General features: G+C 42.1%; 1 protein-coding gene across 1 annotated transcript in view; it reads right to left on the bottom strand.

Annotated features, from left to right (window-relative positions):
- The window catches only part of NEB (nebulin), a 219,945-nt gene that overhangs the window by 61,844 nt on the left and 143,030 nt on the right, over positions 1 to 15,071 (bottom strand). Inside the window, 14 exon segments of the mRNA XM_021075466.1 lie at positions 633 to 740; positions 1,856 to 1,963; positions 2,779 to 2,883; positions 3,489 to 3,593; positions 3,915 to 4,112; positions 4,525 to 4,638; positions 6,952 to 7,059; positions 9,512 to 9,616; positions 9,715 to 9,819; positions 10,421 to 10,525; positions 12,089 to 12,286; positions 12,981 to 13,094; positions 13,441 to 13,548; positions 14,341 to 14,448. Coding sequence (XP_020931125.1) covers positions 633 to 740; positions 1,856 to 1,963; positions 2,779 to 2,883; positions 3,489 to 3,593; positions 3,915 to 4,112; positions 4,525 to 4,638; positions 6,952 to 7,059; positions 9,512 to 9,616; positions 9,715 to 9,819; positions 10,421 to 10,525; positions 12,089 to 12,286; positions 12,981 to 13,094; positions 13,441 to 13,548; positions 14,341 to 14,448 — 1,689 coding nt within the window.

The following is a 15,071-nucleotide window of genomic DNA, read 5'->3' as shown; positions in this document are numbered from 1 at the left end:
CATATCTTCTTTTTTTTTTCTTATAATAATTTTTATTTTTTCCATTATAGTTGATTTACAGTGTTCTGTCAATTTTCTAGCAAAGTGAACCAGTCATACATACATATATACACATTTTTTTCTCACATTATCCTCCATCATGTTCCATCACAAGGGACTGGACATAGCTGCCTGTGTTATACAGCAGGATATCATTGCTTATCCACTCTAAAAGCAATAGTTTGCATCCACTGACCCCAGACTCCCAGTCCACTGATGTTGTAGCTTCTGCATTGAAATGTTGCAGAAGGAAGATAAGACTATGCCACACAGCAATGTATAAAGTTGCATTTCCAGTATATGGCTTGGGATGGTTTGGGATGCTTCTGCGCTAAGGCCAAGGTAGAGGCATCATGTCAGCCACGAGCCCAGAGCCAAGGTAACTGGGTAATGAGATGCAACGCCATGAAAGTCCTATGCTAACCTACTGGACGCAGACCCTGCCAAAATGCAGCAGCAGGCCATTGCCACAGTGCCCCTGCTCACATCATCTATCATGTTGGAACTTCAGGGGCTGATTAGGGGGATTAGAATAGGCTATTAGTAAATACTAGCGCCCCCCTCCCACTTCACGCCCCATCTTAACCACTCACATAGCTGCTCATATATCGGATGTCCTTATTATGTTTGAAGTGAGGAGTGTCGCCTGGAAGCCTATAGCCAGTGGGCAGGGAGTTCAGGCCATCTTTTCGGTACAGATTCTGTCGGGATGAGGAAGAGCAGGTGAAACGACAGCTAAGTCAAATAAGTGATTGAAACAGTCAGACCCAGCTCATGTTAGGTGTTCAATTTGATAATATACCTAAAATCACAGAATTGATCTCAAGAAAAAATTAAATAAATTCTAAGAGTCAAGCAACAGATCAGATTACTTTTTTTTTTTTTTTTTTTTGGCTGCACGCATGGCATGTGGAAGTTCCTGGACCAGGGATCGAACCCTTGCCACAGCAGTGACAATGCCTGATCCTTAACCAACTGCATCACGAGGAAACTCCCAGGTTACTTTTTTTTTTTTGGCTTTTTAGGGCCACACCTGTGGCATATGGAGGTTCCCAGGCTAGAGGCTGAATCAGAGCTGTAGCTGTTGGCCTACCCCACAGCCACAGCAAGGCCAGATCTGAGCTGCGTCTGAGACCTACACCACAGCTCATGGCAATGCTGGATCTCTAACTCACTGAGCAAGGCCAGGGATTGAACCCTTATCTTCATGGATCCTAGTTGGGTTTGTTAACCACTGAGCCATGATAGGAACTCCAAGAAAGGAGTTTCTATCTGTGATTTGAAATAATCTATCTCCCAAGGGAGCTACAAGAGTAGGATAGTATTTAAAATATTAAAAACCAAATTGCTTTTAACATTCAGTATAGGAGAGTGGCATTAAAGGTGAGACCAAAGTAGCACCACCAGATAACAAAGAACAGGGAGACCATACATGTGAGCTGAATCTAGTTTCTTTCTCTTCTGAATTCCAACAGCACTTTCTAGCTTTATCTCTTATTGTAAATAGTGTTTTATGATTAGAAGCCTTGTCTTTGTCATCTTGTCTTGGATTTGAAGTTTTCTGAGAGCACAGAGAGTAGATGGGCCCTGTTTGTAAGTTGAAAGCATGGCACCCAAAACACCCATTGCTTGCTGCCAGCCCAGAGGGAAGACAGGCGATGCACTGATTTTGTTTTATTTTGTTTTGTCTAGCTCTTGGGAATGCATCAGCCTTTACAATTTCCAAGGTCAAGCTGAGGCCACTTCTAGAGAGGCCTGACCTCATGACTTCATCCTGGCCTTCTACCAGACACTCTGTCCACGCCTGACTGCTCACCTCACTCTGCAGCTTGTATGCATGCAGGGCCCGGTCTAGATCCACGGTTTTTGTGGTTGGAGCCACTTTCCCCCGGACACTGTGCACATAGTCATAGTGGTAGACGGCCTGGTATGGAGAGAAGCAGAGTGAGCAGACTGGACCATGGTAACAGAATTAGAAGCAAGGTAAAGGCAAACCCAAGTCTCTTATCATAAAGAAGGAGGCCTGCTCCCTTTTGCCTAGGGAATTCTATCTCACGTACTGCACCCTGTCCCACAGGACCAGAGCCAAGGCGTGGACCCCCCTACTGAGAAGTACCGGGTTTGGGGGAGCGGAGGGCCACCTCAGGCATAAGAGGAGGAAGAGTCTGCATTTTACCACCGCAGGTTCAAAAGACAGGTTTTCATGTTCTGACTCACTGGTGGGATTTAATGTTTGCTTATTAACCTGTGGGGTTAATTTTAAAAAAGGGCAGCTTTGTTCCTGTTCTGCCTGCTCCGTGTCACTGTGCCTTTAGAGGGGTGCTTTCCAGCCACTTTCCTGGTCCACATGCTGTGTTTCAGGGGGTTCCGTGCTTTTCTCAAGCCTCACGGATTATGGGCAGTGGGGACCACGTCTGTACTGCAGAGACCTCTCCCTCCTCATCCCACCATAGTGAGCGCTAATGTTTTAGAAGGCTGAGGCATAAACATAGGGCTACAAAAAGCAACCTGGGAAGCTCCAAAACACGAAGGATTTCATAAACTTAAACCACTTACAATGCCACCCCAGGAAACTGACGGATCAGGTTTTGGGAAATAAGAGGAGAATCTTAAATACTTTCTAAGGCACCTACTCTACTTTCTCACTGAGAAAAGGCCCAGCCCTGCCCTGTCTTTGGTATTTTCCCACTTCTGCTCTAGGGCTGGCCCTGTAAAGTAACTTTCACAGTGGGCACTTACGTCACTTAGTTGTTTCCCACTTTTGACAGCCTGAACGTAGAGGGGAGTGTCGGTAACCAACTTGTAGTTATTCCTTGTTTTCTTCACATGAGCTTGGTACTTGATCTGCCCAGGGGAAGAAGATAAGCTTGTGTTAGACCATTCATTGTATCAGTTCACAGAGGGTTTGGTGGTTTTGAACTCATAGCATTTACATACATTATAGACATTCTTATTCAACATACCAAAGGGCCCTTGAATTTTATAATGATCTGCATAATCAATGTTTGCAGTCACACGGTTCCTCTAGAGTCTTTTAGGAGATTGACAACTGCTTTCCTAGGGATGTCTAAGCTTTCTTATGGAAATCTTGATAGCAATATTATTTTGCCTAGCTAATCCTCTCTCTACAAATAGATCCTGTCTACAGCATCACATACTCCTAACAAATGAGGTTTTTCTAATAATGAGAATTACGTGCTCATTAACATATCCAAGATAGTTCAGAAGGTGGAGATAAGATCTGGGGTCACTTCTGCACCAGGGGACAATCAGACAGCTCGTTTGCATGGTTTCCACTCTTGAGAAATGGCTGCTCGGCTCCTCAGCGACTCCTTCCAGCTCAGCCTCAGCACCACTTAGGCACAGCTTCGTGCTTTGCATGCACTCCCCTAGACTCTAGACTACACAGAGAAGGAAATATACTTAACCAAAAGACAAGGCAAACTCACGTCATTGCGTAGATCATAAGCATGCTTGGCGTGGAGAATCTCAGGAGTGTCCCAGACGTAGCAACCAATGCCTTTCAGCCAGTTGAGGTCATCCTTGTACACAATCTACAGGATTGCCACAGATGGAGGGGATCAGAAAAAGAAAATTTGTAGCTTTCACACCAAAGACATTGGACATCCTCTGGACCCAGGATGACTTTGTGGAAGGAAAAGCCAGACATCATGCCCTAAGGCCATGGGTGTCATGGAGACAATGGCACTTAGAGCCCTGCTTCCAGGGACAGCTCTGAATTCCCATCAGACCCCTGGGTATACAGGAAAGTGACACTGGAAGAGAGCTAAGATGAGGAACCATGTGAGTCTGTCTCTCTTCAGGGTGGGCATGTGGGGCTGGGGCAGGGGGACCTTCACGAGCAATGGTCTTACGTCGCTGATCTGGTCTGTGACCTTCCTGACGTGACTGTTGACTTGCAAGTCGGGGTGGCAAATCCACTCGTGGAGGTGCAGGCGGTAATCGATCTCGCTGACTTTCTTCTGGGAATCCTTAGCAGTAACCATCTCTACCATGTCGGGCACCATGTGGATTTTCATCTTGTTCTTCTCATAAACGGATCTATACAGGCGCTGTGAGGATAACGCACCATGCCAGTTACATGGGGAATTATGCAAGAAATCGCAGTGACATGTGCTTTTCTCAGATGCCAGAGAGATCAGGGAACCTAGCTTATAGCCATCAGCTGGGGGTGGGTGGGCAGGGACTGGAAGTTTCTGACACTTTGTACAGATTCATGGGTGCAGGGAAAACAGTATGGGCTGAACGAACACTTGTCTTCACATGTGCATGTTCAGTGCCACGTGCTTTGCTGAATAGAACCTGTTCTGACTTGTGGCACAGGGCCACACGCTTTGCTGAATAGAACCTGTTCTGACTTGCAGCACAGGGCCACACGCTTTGCTGAATAGAACCTGTTCTGACTTGCAGCACAGGGCTGCATTACTTGGCTTCAGCTTGAAGTCAGCCCTGGGGATCACTTACGTCGATGTTAAACTTGCCAACTCGGAGGCATCGTGCTGTATTGGGATCATCGTCAACACTTTTGGGTAAAGTGTAAAGAGCTTTGAACTTTTCATATTCTTCCCGATACTTGATCTGTAGAGAGAAAGTACAAAAGAGGAAATACAGTTTGAAAGAAAAATGGCTCTATATTGTTAAAAGAGCATGAGACTTAATAGAAGGACCCGACTCAGCCTGGCCACCTTGGGGTTAGCACTTCTCTGGCCCAGAGGTAGAGGGAGCACGGTACCTGCTGCAGGATTACCCTGAGGATTACATCAGACTACAGGCAAACGTCCTTTAGGTACTGCTTTTCACACTCCTGTGCAATACTAGCACTTCTACTGTTACTACAACTAATTTTAGTTTAAAAGGTTATCTGTTTTAAAATGATTTCTTTTGTGATAATGGCTTTGTTTTTCTTTCTTTCTTTTTCTTTTTTTTCTTTTTTTTTTTTTTTGCTTTTTAGGGCCACACCCTTGGCATATGGAGGTTCCCAGGCTAGGGGTTGAATCAGAGCTACAGCTGCTGGCCTACACCACAGCCACAACAACATGGGATCTGAGCCACATCTGTGACCTACACCGTAGCTCACAGCAATGCCAGATCCTTAACCCACTGAGTGAGGCCAGGGATCAAACCTGCGTCCTCATTAGTCGGATTAGTTTCCAGTGAGCCACAATGGGAACTCCAGTGGCTTTGTTTTTCTTAACCATAAATCAAAGATGAAAAATGTGCTCAGGAATTTTTTTTTTTTTAGTAACAAACAATTCTGATGCTTAAAAGACTCCTTGAATTTCAGTTTCTACAAGGTATTTCAAAGATAGAGGGCAGCTAACTTCTATGGGAAAAGCAATATCTAGTTCTTAAGCCATATTGCCTATTAACTGATGCTTCATAAGTTCATGAACTAGGAGGTAATAAGCCCTCTACAGAGACCAAGATCCACCCTTCTAGCACATGATAAAATAACAATTCTCTCACAACTCAGAAGCCCACATCTCAGTGGAAAAAAAAGGAAAGATGGGAGTATGTATGTCAGAATTCCAGTAAAGCCCTTCACTGACTAGAAGCCAAACAAAATTCCCATAAGAATTTTCCAGAACATTAGCTCACATGCTCCTTACATCTAAGCCACCTCTCAGTTACAAAGAAGATATTTTTCGAAGGCATCTTTTTTTTAAAACTAAAGTTGGAATCCTCTTTTTAAAATATTATCTATATCTGACCTTGTTTCAAGAACAATTTGCTGAGAGAATCCTTCGTCTGTAATTTTTATTCATACTAAAGGTGTGTGTGTGTGTGCGTTTGTGAGACCTGCGATACAGAATAAATTTCTCAGTGTGAGTCATGGTAAAAAAAGATTTGAGAAATAATGGTCTAAAGTGTTACATAAAATGCTCATAATTAAGAGGTAAAAATTTCTTATAGAGGTAAAGTTTCTGAAAGAACTAGGCTTACTAGAACTGCAGTGAAAGTTATAGGGAATTTTACAATAAAAGGTTTTACTTAAGAACATATTAGGCATAAAGGGTTGAAAGTGATAAGACTTTATACTATATTTAAACAGCTTGGAGTTCCCGTCGTGGCTCATTAGTTAACGAAGCCAACTAGCATCCATGAGGACACGGGTTTGATTCCTGGCCTCACACAGCAGGTTAAGGATCCTGTGTTGTGGTGAGCTGTGGTGTAGGTCGCAGACGCGGCTCAGATTCCAAGTTGCTGTGGGGCTCTGGCGTAGGCTGGTGGCTACAGCTCCGACTGGACCCCTAGCCTGGGAACCTCCATATGCCGCGGGTGTGGCTCTATAAAGACAAAAATATTAATAACAATAAAATTTAAAAAAATAAACAGGTCATGTGATTTAAGATTTTTTTAACAATTATGTCTATACTTAAGAAAAGCTCTGCTTTTAAAGATAGAATTTCAAAAATCTTTTTAATTTTTATATTTTATAGTTAACAAAGATGATTAACTTTTTATTCATGTATTTGGGGCTGGTGCAACAACCAGTTACCACATTTGCTGTTTTATTTTTGTCCCAAAGCCCACAAAATTCCACTGAAAGAGTCTATTTTGTATGGGGATGTTATGTCCTGTTTCCTCTTGTGGCTGAAATAGAGCTTTATGTATCCATGTCATCTGCAGGTAGGCAGCCTAGAGATTCACACTGGTGTCATTCACACAAGCGTTGGTGATCCTCTTGGGAACTTCAGTGCCCTTGAGAGGAAGCATAAGTGCATAGACCTGGTGATGATGTGGCATCTGGAATTATTTGCTGCTGTGCCCCCTTGGAAGGGCTGGGGGTACTTCTGGGCAGCATAGGAACCAGCCAGAAACATTCTGGGAGTGGACATCAGGGACGGGCAAAGGGCAGTAGGAAGGCTCTCATGTTCATCCTTGACTTACATGGCTGGCCAGGTGCTTCTGGTTCTTGGCGTGTGTCAAGGACACAGTGTTGGAAGGTAGGATGTAGCTGGTAGCTTTCACTTTATCCCAGGCCTCCTTGTACACGTTCTGTAGGGGTTAGAAATCTTCTTGTAAACACAGAAAAATGCAATCTGGCTAGATTCCAGCAGCAGATTTTTCCTGTTTCTGTCCTTCTCAGACATTCCCTAACACTCCCCAGCAGCTCTTCTGACTCTGTTGGATCCACGTACTCCAAAGTGAAAAACCGGTTGAATACCATGACCATAATTTCAGAGTCCATTATTTCGTTCTCAACCACAGTACTTATCACAGTTTGACAGTTATCAGAGGTTTTGATGCCATAATCACCTCCCCTCCCCAGGTCCAGGAATTCCTGGAGGATGAAAACCACTAACATTAAAAAATAGCTATATTTACCATTCCCTACTTTTATGATGCTAGTGGGAGCTCAAAAAATGTTTGTTTCCACTTCTAGGTATTTACTTACTCAGTAGAAACAAAAAGTTATGTACACACAAAAACCTATATGCCAACGTGTATGGCAGTTTTGTTCATAATTGTCAAACACTGGAAACTCAGATGTCCTTCAGCTGTGAATGGAGAAACAAACTGTGGTTTTGAATGCTGTTTTGCTGTAAAAAGAATAAACTACTGATTTATGTAGCAATGTGCATAATACACAAACGCACTTTGCTAAGAGAAATAAGCCAGACTTAATGGCTACAAACTATAAAATTTCATTTATACGACATTCTGGAAAAGGTAAAACTACAGGGACAGAAGAGAGTTCTGTGGATGTCAGGGGAGAGGAGGGGGCTGCAAGGGGGAAATTTGAAGGTGATACAAAATTTTTATGTATTTTGACTGTAATGGTGAACACAGGAATGTATGCATTTGCCAAAAGCCATAGCACTACATACAAGAGCGTAATTTACTGTATGCAAATTAAAACAAACAACCAAGAACCTACCAGACTAGTAGAGGTGACTAAAATAGAATACACACTGTAACAAATAAACCTGATTGTATTAGAAATGTATAACAAGACTACAGTGAAGAAAGTGGTGAAGAAAACAAGGGATTTAAGTTATTTTGTAAATGGTATTTTGACTGGATACTCTAAAGCTGTAGACAAAAATATCTGTACACAAAATACTGGACTTTAGTTAGTAAACTTGTTTCTCACAGGGGTATGTGTCAGAAATTCTGAAAATATTTATGTGCATATAAGGGTTGCACAAATAAGGAGACATACATAGACAGTGATAGCCAGGCTTATTACTGGAGAGGAAATAGAAAGTTGGAAAAATAATTTACGAATAAGGAAAGGGTGAACGTTAGAATCAGCCCTATTGTGCTGAATTGCATTGAAGGTATCAGTAGGAACTCGTGATTTTAAAATACAGATACACTTAGGTAAGTATAGAAATAGATACAGATATGTTTGCACACAAGGGTTAGTATACAAGCATACATTTCTAAGCTCTGTCCACTTAAAGGGCCTAGTAGCAATGACACCCTAGGAGTAATGAGCACAACTACCACTTAGATCTTGATTCTAAATACCATTCTCCAACAAAATAAACCAGGACTCCTCGGACAGGTGGTTAATTCCAACTTGTATTTTCCCTCAACTTGAACAGGGAAAACACAAGTTGAGCCTGGAGCATCTTAAGGTGTCAAGAAGTAAGGAAATGCTCAAAAAACAAAATGATGGGATATAATAAGGGGATAAGGGAGTCACCCTGAAAGAGCTCCCAATACGCAAAGCTGAAATACTTTGAGCAACAAAATAGATAACAAAAGCATGGGCACGACAATGTGAGAAAAAAGAATGTATACATGTATGTGTAACTGGGTCACTTTGCTGTACGGTAGAAAATTGACAGAACACTGTAAACCAGCTATAATGGAAAAAATAAAAATCCTTATAAAAAAAGTATGAGAGTCTGTTCCAAACAATAAATGCCCATGAACCTGTATTGATATGAATAAATAAATAAGACAAACCAATGGTGGAGACAGAACATCTGTTCCTCACAGAATAATTCAAATTAATAAATGTAGAAGGAACAGGGAAACAGAAAATCACAAGAAGGCATATTCCTCAGTAATAATCTTGCAGGCAAGATCCACCAATTGGATGCTAAACTATATGAAAGTTTGAGGAAAAACAAGATATTCGCATAGTCCTAAAGGATCTCCTCCAAGATACTTACTAATAACAAAGGTAAAACAGTAACTTCACAGTGGAGTAGCTCAGCAGAGCTAGTGATCAAGGTCATTGATTGATCAAGATCACTTTGTAACTAAGTGATCAAGGTCAACATCCCCAGTTACTGACATCAAGTGCCACCTGCTATGATGCACTGAGAAGGGCACATCAACTTTTGTGCTATCCTTGAAGTAAAGCAGGAATTTGATGGCCCAGGAAAAAGACTGGAAAAACCTTTGAGGTAAGGGTGCCGGTTCCTTTTATTTTCTTATCATCTCTAAAGGGGAAAAAGGGAACTCAAATACAGAGAAAAGAATAACTCACACTGCTATAAAGATCCTTCAGATTCCTGGTTCTGTCATAATCCACTGTTTCCAGAACTGTTGTGTATTTGTCTTTAATCTGATGATAATTTTCCTTGTATTTCACCTACAGACAAAAAAGGATGAATTATTCTTTTCTGTTGTTTGACAGCACATAAAGACAATAACGGCTTGTCCTGGGAGAGAAGCACAAGGAAGACACACCTCACTGGCATTAATGCCGCTTTGAAGAGCAGTCACGTAGAGTGGTGTATCTGTGACCATGTTATAATTTTTTAGATTTTCTTTACCGTCTGCTGTGTATAATATCTGTGAAGAAAAACAAAGTCACTGAAAATGGTGAAATGCAGGTATGCCATCCTCTTTAGCTATTTGTGCTAACTTAGCTGGGCCTTTATTTTAGGGTGTCTGCTTTAATCCTGACAAGGAGACAACCGTTGTAGCCCTGCAGACTGCATGGCTGTCAAAATTAACAGTTTCTCTTGACCAGGAGTGGGGTTTGGATCTTTGCCCGATCTTCTCTTCGCTGTGTCATCTTTTCCATGCCTATGTTCCCATCCCTAACGGCAGCCCCTTGATTTCAACATTCCAATAGTCTGCCCTATGGGGGCTGAAGTTCTGCTGGGAAATTTCCAAATATCTACTTTTCACTTCAAAACTTAACTACTTATGGTCAAAGTATGTATTTGCATTCTACTCCCTGCCAGTTAACCTGAACAACTAAGGTGTAGATGCTTGAGAGTCGTTTATGATAAAACACCTCCCAGATAGCTTTGGTTCCCTTAGATCATGCCCCATGAAAGCTGCTTTCTCTGCCTGGGCACAGGCATAACCCCACAATTGCCCCACTGAGAGCACCGTGGACTCCATCGATTCACAGCAAGCTATTATTTCTAGGAAGCTGACTCACCTGACTCTGGAGGTCATATGATTTCTTGGCATGGAGGATCTGGGGTGTATCCCAAACGTAGCATCCAATGCCCTTCAGCCAGTTCAGGTCATCTTTATACACATTCTGTAAGCAGGAAGGAACAGTGGAAGGGGACAAGTACTAACTGAATTCACAATAGAGCATTTGATAATTTCCTATCAGCCCTTGTCTGTGCTTAGCACTCAGCATTCACAGGGTGGGTTTCTCAATAGTTCATCACTTTTGTACAAAGGCAGTTTTGGTGCTGATATTGTACAGAACCTTCATTGGAACCCCAAGGACAGAGGTCACGTGTGTCACATGGTCACTCTTGCAGCAGAATGGTCTGTCATTTTTCTTTCTTTCTTTCTTTTTTTTTTTTCTCCTGATTTATAGCGGAGATTTTCAGAAAATTTCTTTTCAGGTAGAAGCCAATTTACACCGACTAACACTCTGTGACACTATTCCTTGCCCTATAAACAATGAACAAACATGGGTATTTTCCAGAGATTTATGACACAAGGGCAAAATCTTTTGGGGGTGATTGTGATTTTCAGGGATTGGGGAAATATTCATGGAAGTTATTTATTCTATCTGAATTTCCAATCAGTTAATCAAGGCTGAGAGTGACACTGAAGAATACTGATTCGAGAGACACAAATTAAAGTCATGATGTCATTTTAAAGGATACCTTTAAGAGGATCACATAAAAACATTTATGCCTATATATATTTTTAATCCCAGAAAATAAAACCAAATGACTACCAAAACAAAACAAAACAAAAAAATGCCCTGGCCTAAAGAAGTTTACAAGGAGAACAGCAGCTAAGATTCAGTCTGATGTTAAACATATTAAATATTTATGCTGTATATTAGATTCCAGTTATTTATTTATTTATATATTTATTTATTTTTGTCTTTTTTTTTTTTTTTTTTTGTCTTTTTGTCTTTTGTCGTTGTTGTTTGTTGTTGTTGTTGTTGCTATCTCTTGGGCCGCTTCCGCGGCATATGGAGGTTCCCAGGCTACGGGTTGAATCGGAGCTGAAGCCACCGGCCTACGCCAGAGCCACAGCAACGCGGGATCCGAGCCGCGTCTGCAACCTACACCACAGCTCACGGCAACGCCGGATCGTTAACCCACTGAGCAAGGGCAGGGACCGAACCCGCGACCTCATGGTTCCTAGTCGGATTGGTTAACCACTGCGCCACGACGGGAACTCCTAGATTCCAGTTATAAGTGATATCATATGGTATTTGTCTTTGTCTTTCTGGCCTGATGGGAGGGGGAGGGAGTGGGAGGGATCGGGAGCTTGGGCTTATCAGACACAACTTAGAATAGATTTACAAGGAGATCCTGCTGAATAGCATTGAGAACTTTGTCTAGATACTCATGTTGCAACAGAACAAAGGGTGGGGGAAAAACTGTAATTGTAATGTATACATGTAAGGATAACCTGACCCCCTTGCTGTACAGTGGGAAAAAAAAAAAAAATTAACATAGGTGTTTCATGGCTCCAAGGGGATTCTTTCATCAAAAATGGTTACTCAAGCTACTTTGTACCGAAAAGCAACAGGGTTTAGGAACACAGGGACAACTGGAGCCTGGGGATCCCTGGCAGGGCTGGGTGAAGCCTGTCATTTAGCCAAGTTGCAGAAAGGCCGTCATACATCACTCAAGATCTCCTGAGCGTTTCTGGCCCGAATGACATTGGGTTCTTCCGGAAGAGAGGTCCACTGGTGGAAGTAATGCCGGTATTCCAGGTCGCTGAGGATGTACTGGCACCTTTTAGCCAGCACATGATTCATCATGTCATTGGGAATATGAACATTTGCTTTGGTGTCCTCATAGTGTCTTCTGTAGTTCAACTGAAGAATAATGTATTTTCGAAGACAAAAACAAGAGAGAATTAAATGTAAATCATTCTGATCAAATCTCTCTTAGAGCCTAATTTCCAATACAGATCAATACCTTTATAATAGACTAAGGTTAAAAAAATAATACTTTAATATATTGTCCTTATTTTTTGTCTTTTTTTTTTTCCTTAGGGCCGCATCCATGGCATATGGAGATTCCGAGGCTAAGGGTCCAATAGGAGGTGCAACCACTGGCCTACACCACAGCCACAGCAACACACTTAGCCCACTTAACCCTTAACCCACTGAGCGAGGCCAGGGGTCGAACCTGCATCCTCCTGGATACTAATTGGGTTCGTCAACCACTGGGCCACGACCAGAACTCCATATTCTTCTTTTAAAAAAATTCCTATCCTTTTGTAACATAGGGTAAAGAGTGACTGTGTTTCCCCCTTTCCCCCTGAATTTTTCTAAATTCAGAGCCCCTCCTGTGTTTGGTAGTGTAGGCAGGAGGGAAAGGGTGAAAACTCATAGCCATCAAAGGCACATAAGGCTGACTTGCAGGATGGAAGGAAAATCTTAAGACGGGCTCATTCCTCACTATCCCATGCCCCAGCTAATCTTGAACCAAAGAGTAGATCATAAAGAGGCAGACTACGAGTACACTCAAGTGTGCAAATCCTCTGTTAAAGTGAACTTTGCTTACCACACTCCTCATCTTTTGGAAATCCAGACAGTGAACCACATTAGGGAACTCGCTGATTTCTTTTCCAGCCAGGTAGTGACCCTTCTGCTTCTCATAGGTCTCTTTGTACTTAAGCTGTAAAGTAGGTACAACATTGAGAATCACTGGGATTTTCTTTTTTCTTTTTGTCTTCTTAGGGCCACACCTGCAGTATATGGAGGGTCCCAGGCTACGGTTCAAATCGGAGCTGCAGCCACTGGCCTACGCCACAGCCACAGCCATGCCAGATCTGAGCCACGTCTGCAACCTACACCACAGCTCATGACAACACTGGATTCTTACCCCCCTGGGTGAGGCCAGGGATCCAACCCACATCCTCATGGATACTAGTCAGATTCGTTTTCCTACTGGGATTTTCTAACCAGCCTTTTGCTCCATGATAAAGATCCTCAAACCTTTGAGAGGATAAAGTCCTACTGACCTCACTGTTCACAAAGTCGGCGTGCTTGGCTCCAACAATGGGAATATAGCGTTCATCCAAGGTATAGCCGTAGGCCTTGGTACCTTCCCAAGCCCCTTTATACAGTATCTAGGACAAAGATGTGTATCAACAAATGCTTGCGTTCAACTTCTTTCAGACATCACTCAGAAGAAAGTGGCAAAATCGGGGTAAAATATTTACATGTAAAGGCAAGGCTTAAACCTTCATTATCAGCTATTAGTATGCTACCTAAGGATAGGGCGCAATCTTTGGGCTTGTTGCAAATTAAATTTATCAACTCAGAGGTATTTTACAACAAGTTTACATTTACAATTCTAATAAAAGTGAAAACAAATTTGCACACAGGGAGAGAGTCACCAAAGTCTGCTTCCCATTGGGCACACACACACATACGCTCCAAACACATCACACAAGATTAGACGAATCAGAATCCGGAGGGCAAGTCCTCCATGTGTTGGCTGGGGATATCGGATGACTAAAGAGAGACCAGCCTTTCCGCTCTTCTCTCTGTTGGTGGTTACTCAGTCCTGTGTGTACCTAGAGCTGGGATAGCACTTGCTGCGTTATTATTTACCTCATCATTTGAATGTCTGTCCCTCTCAATTGTAGGGGCTCTTAAAGGGTCTTTAAGACCCTTGAGCTTTTACTCTTCAGCGCCTCCCACAGTGCCGGGCACATCACAGGGGCTCAAAAATGCCAGCTAAATAAATACTACTTGCCCTGACTAATGCTGCTTCTAAAAAAACACAAGACTAAATACAACAAAAATAATAGCTCTCCTTTTAAGTTCAATTATTCACAAAATCAATCAAGAATATGAATACTGACAAGAGCTTAAAATTAGGAACTGGATTGTGTGTCACATAAAACAGAACTTACGGTACTGTAGAGTTTTCCCATGTCTTTGGAGTGGGTGATATATGGAGTATCTGGAGAAAATATGTACTTGCCCTTTAATAACTTATTAAATGTTTCTTTATATTTTACCTGGGAGAGAAAACAAAACAAAATCTTTGATTATTCTAAGTAGATATTTAAAGTTTCACAAGATCTACCTAGGGAGATAGTAATTAATCTGCATTTAGAGATTACCAAACTGGTTAAATTTCATTATATGATATATAATTTGTAGTCTAATATAATGGAAGATTTTGGACAATAATTTAGATATTATCTAAAAGTGGGTACAGAATTCCACCTACTAGTGACATTTCCCACAAAGATTTCCTTATAATTTACTCCCCATTTTCTTTCCTTTTTTTTTTTCTTCTTTTTACGGCAATACCTGTGGCATGTGGAAGTTCCCAGGCTAGGGGTCTAATTGGAGCTGCAGCTTCTGGCCTATGCCACAGCCATGGCAACACCAGATCCAGGCTGCATCTGTGACCTATACCACAGCTTGCAGCATTGCTGGATCCTTATCCCACTGAATGAGGCCAGGGATCAAACCTGCATCCTCACAGAGACAACATCAGGTCCTTAACCCACTAAGCCATAATGGGAATTCCTCCCCATTTTCTTATAAGCAGTTGTCTGGAGTTAAGCAAGTCTGTCCAATGATAGACAACTAACTCCCCAGTCTGTGTACCTCACTATACACAAAGTAAACT

This window comes from Sus scrofa, chromosome 15 (genome assembly GCF_000003025.6).
Source record: "Sus scrofa isolate TJ Tabasco breed Duroc chromosome 15, Sscrofa11.1, whole genome shotgun sequence".
NCBI classification, from domain to species: domain Eukaryota; kingdom Metazoa; phylum Chordata; class Mammalia; order Artiodactyla; family Suidae; genus Sus; species Sus scrofa.
The sequence above is the reverse complement of the archived record's forward strand: the minus strand, read 5'-3'. Positions and strand labels throughout refer to the sequence as shown.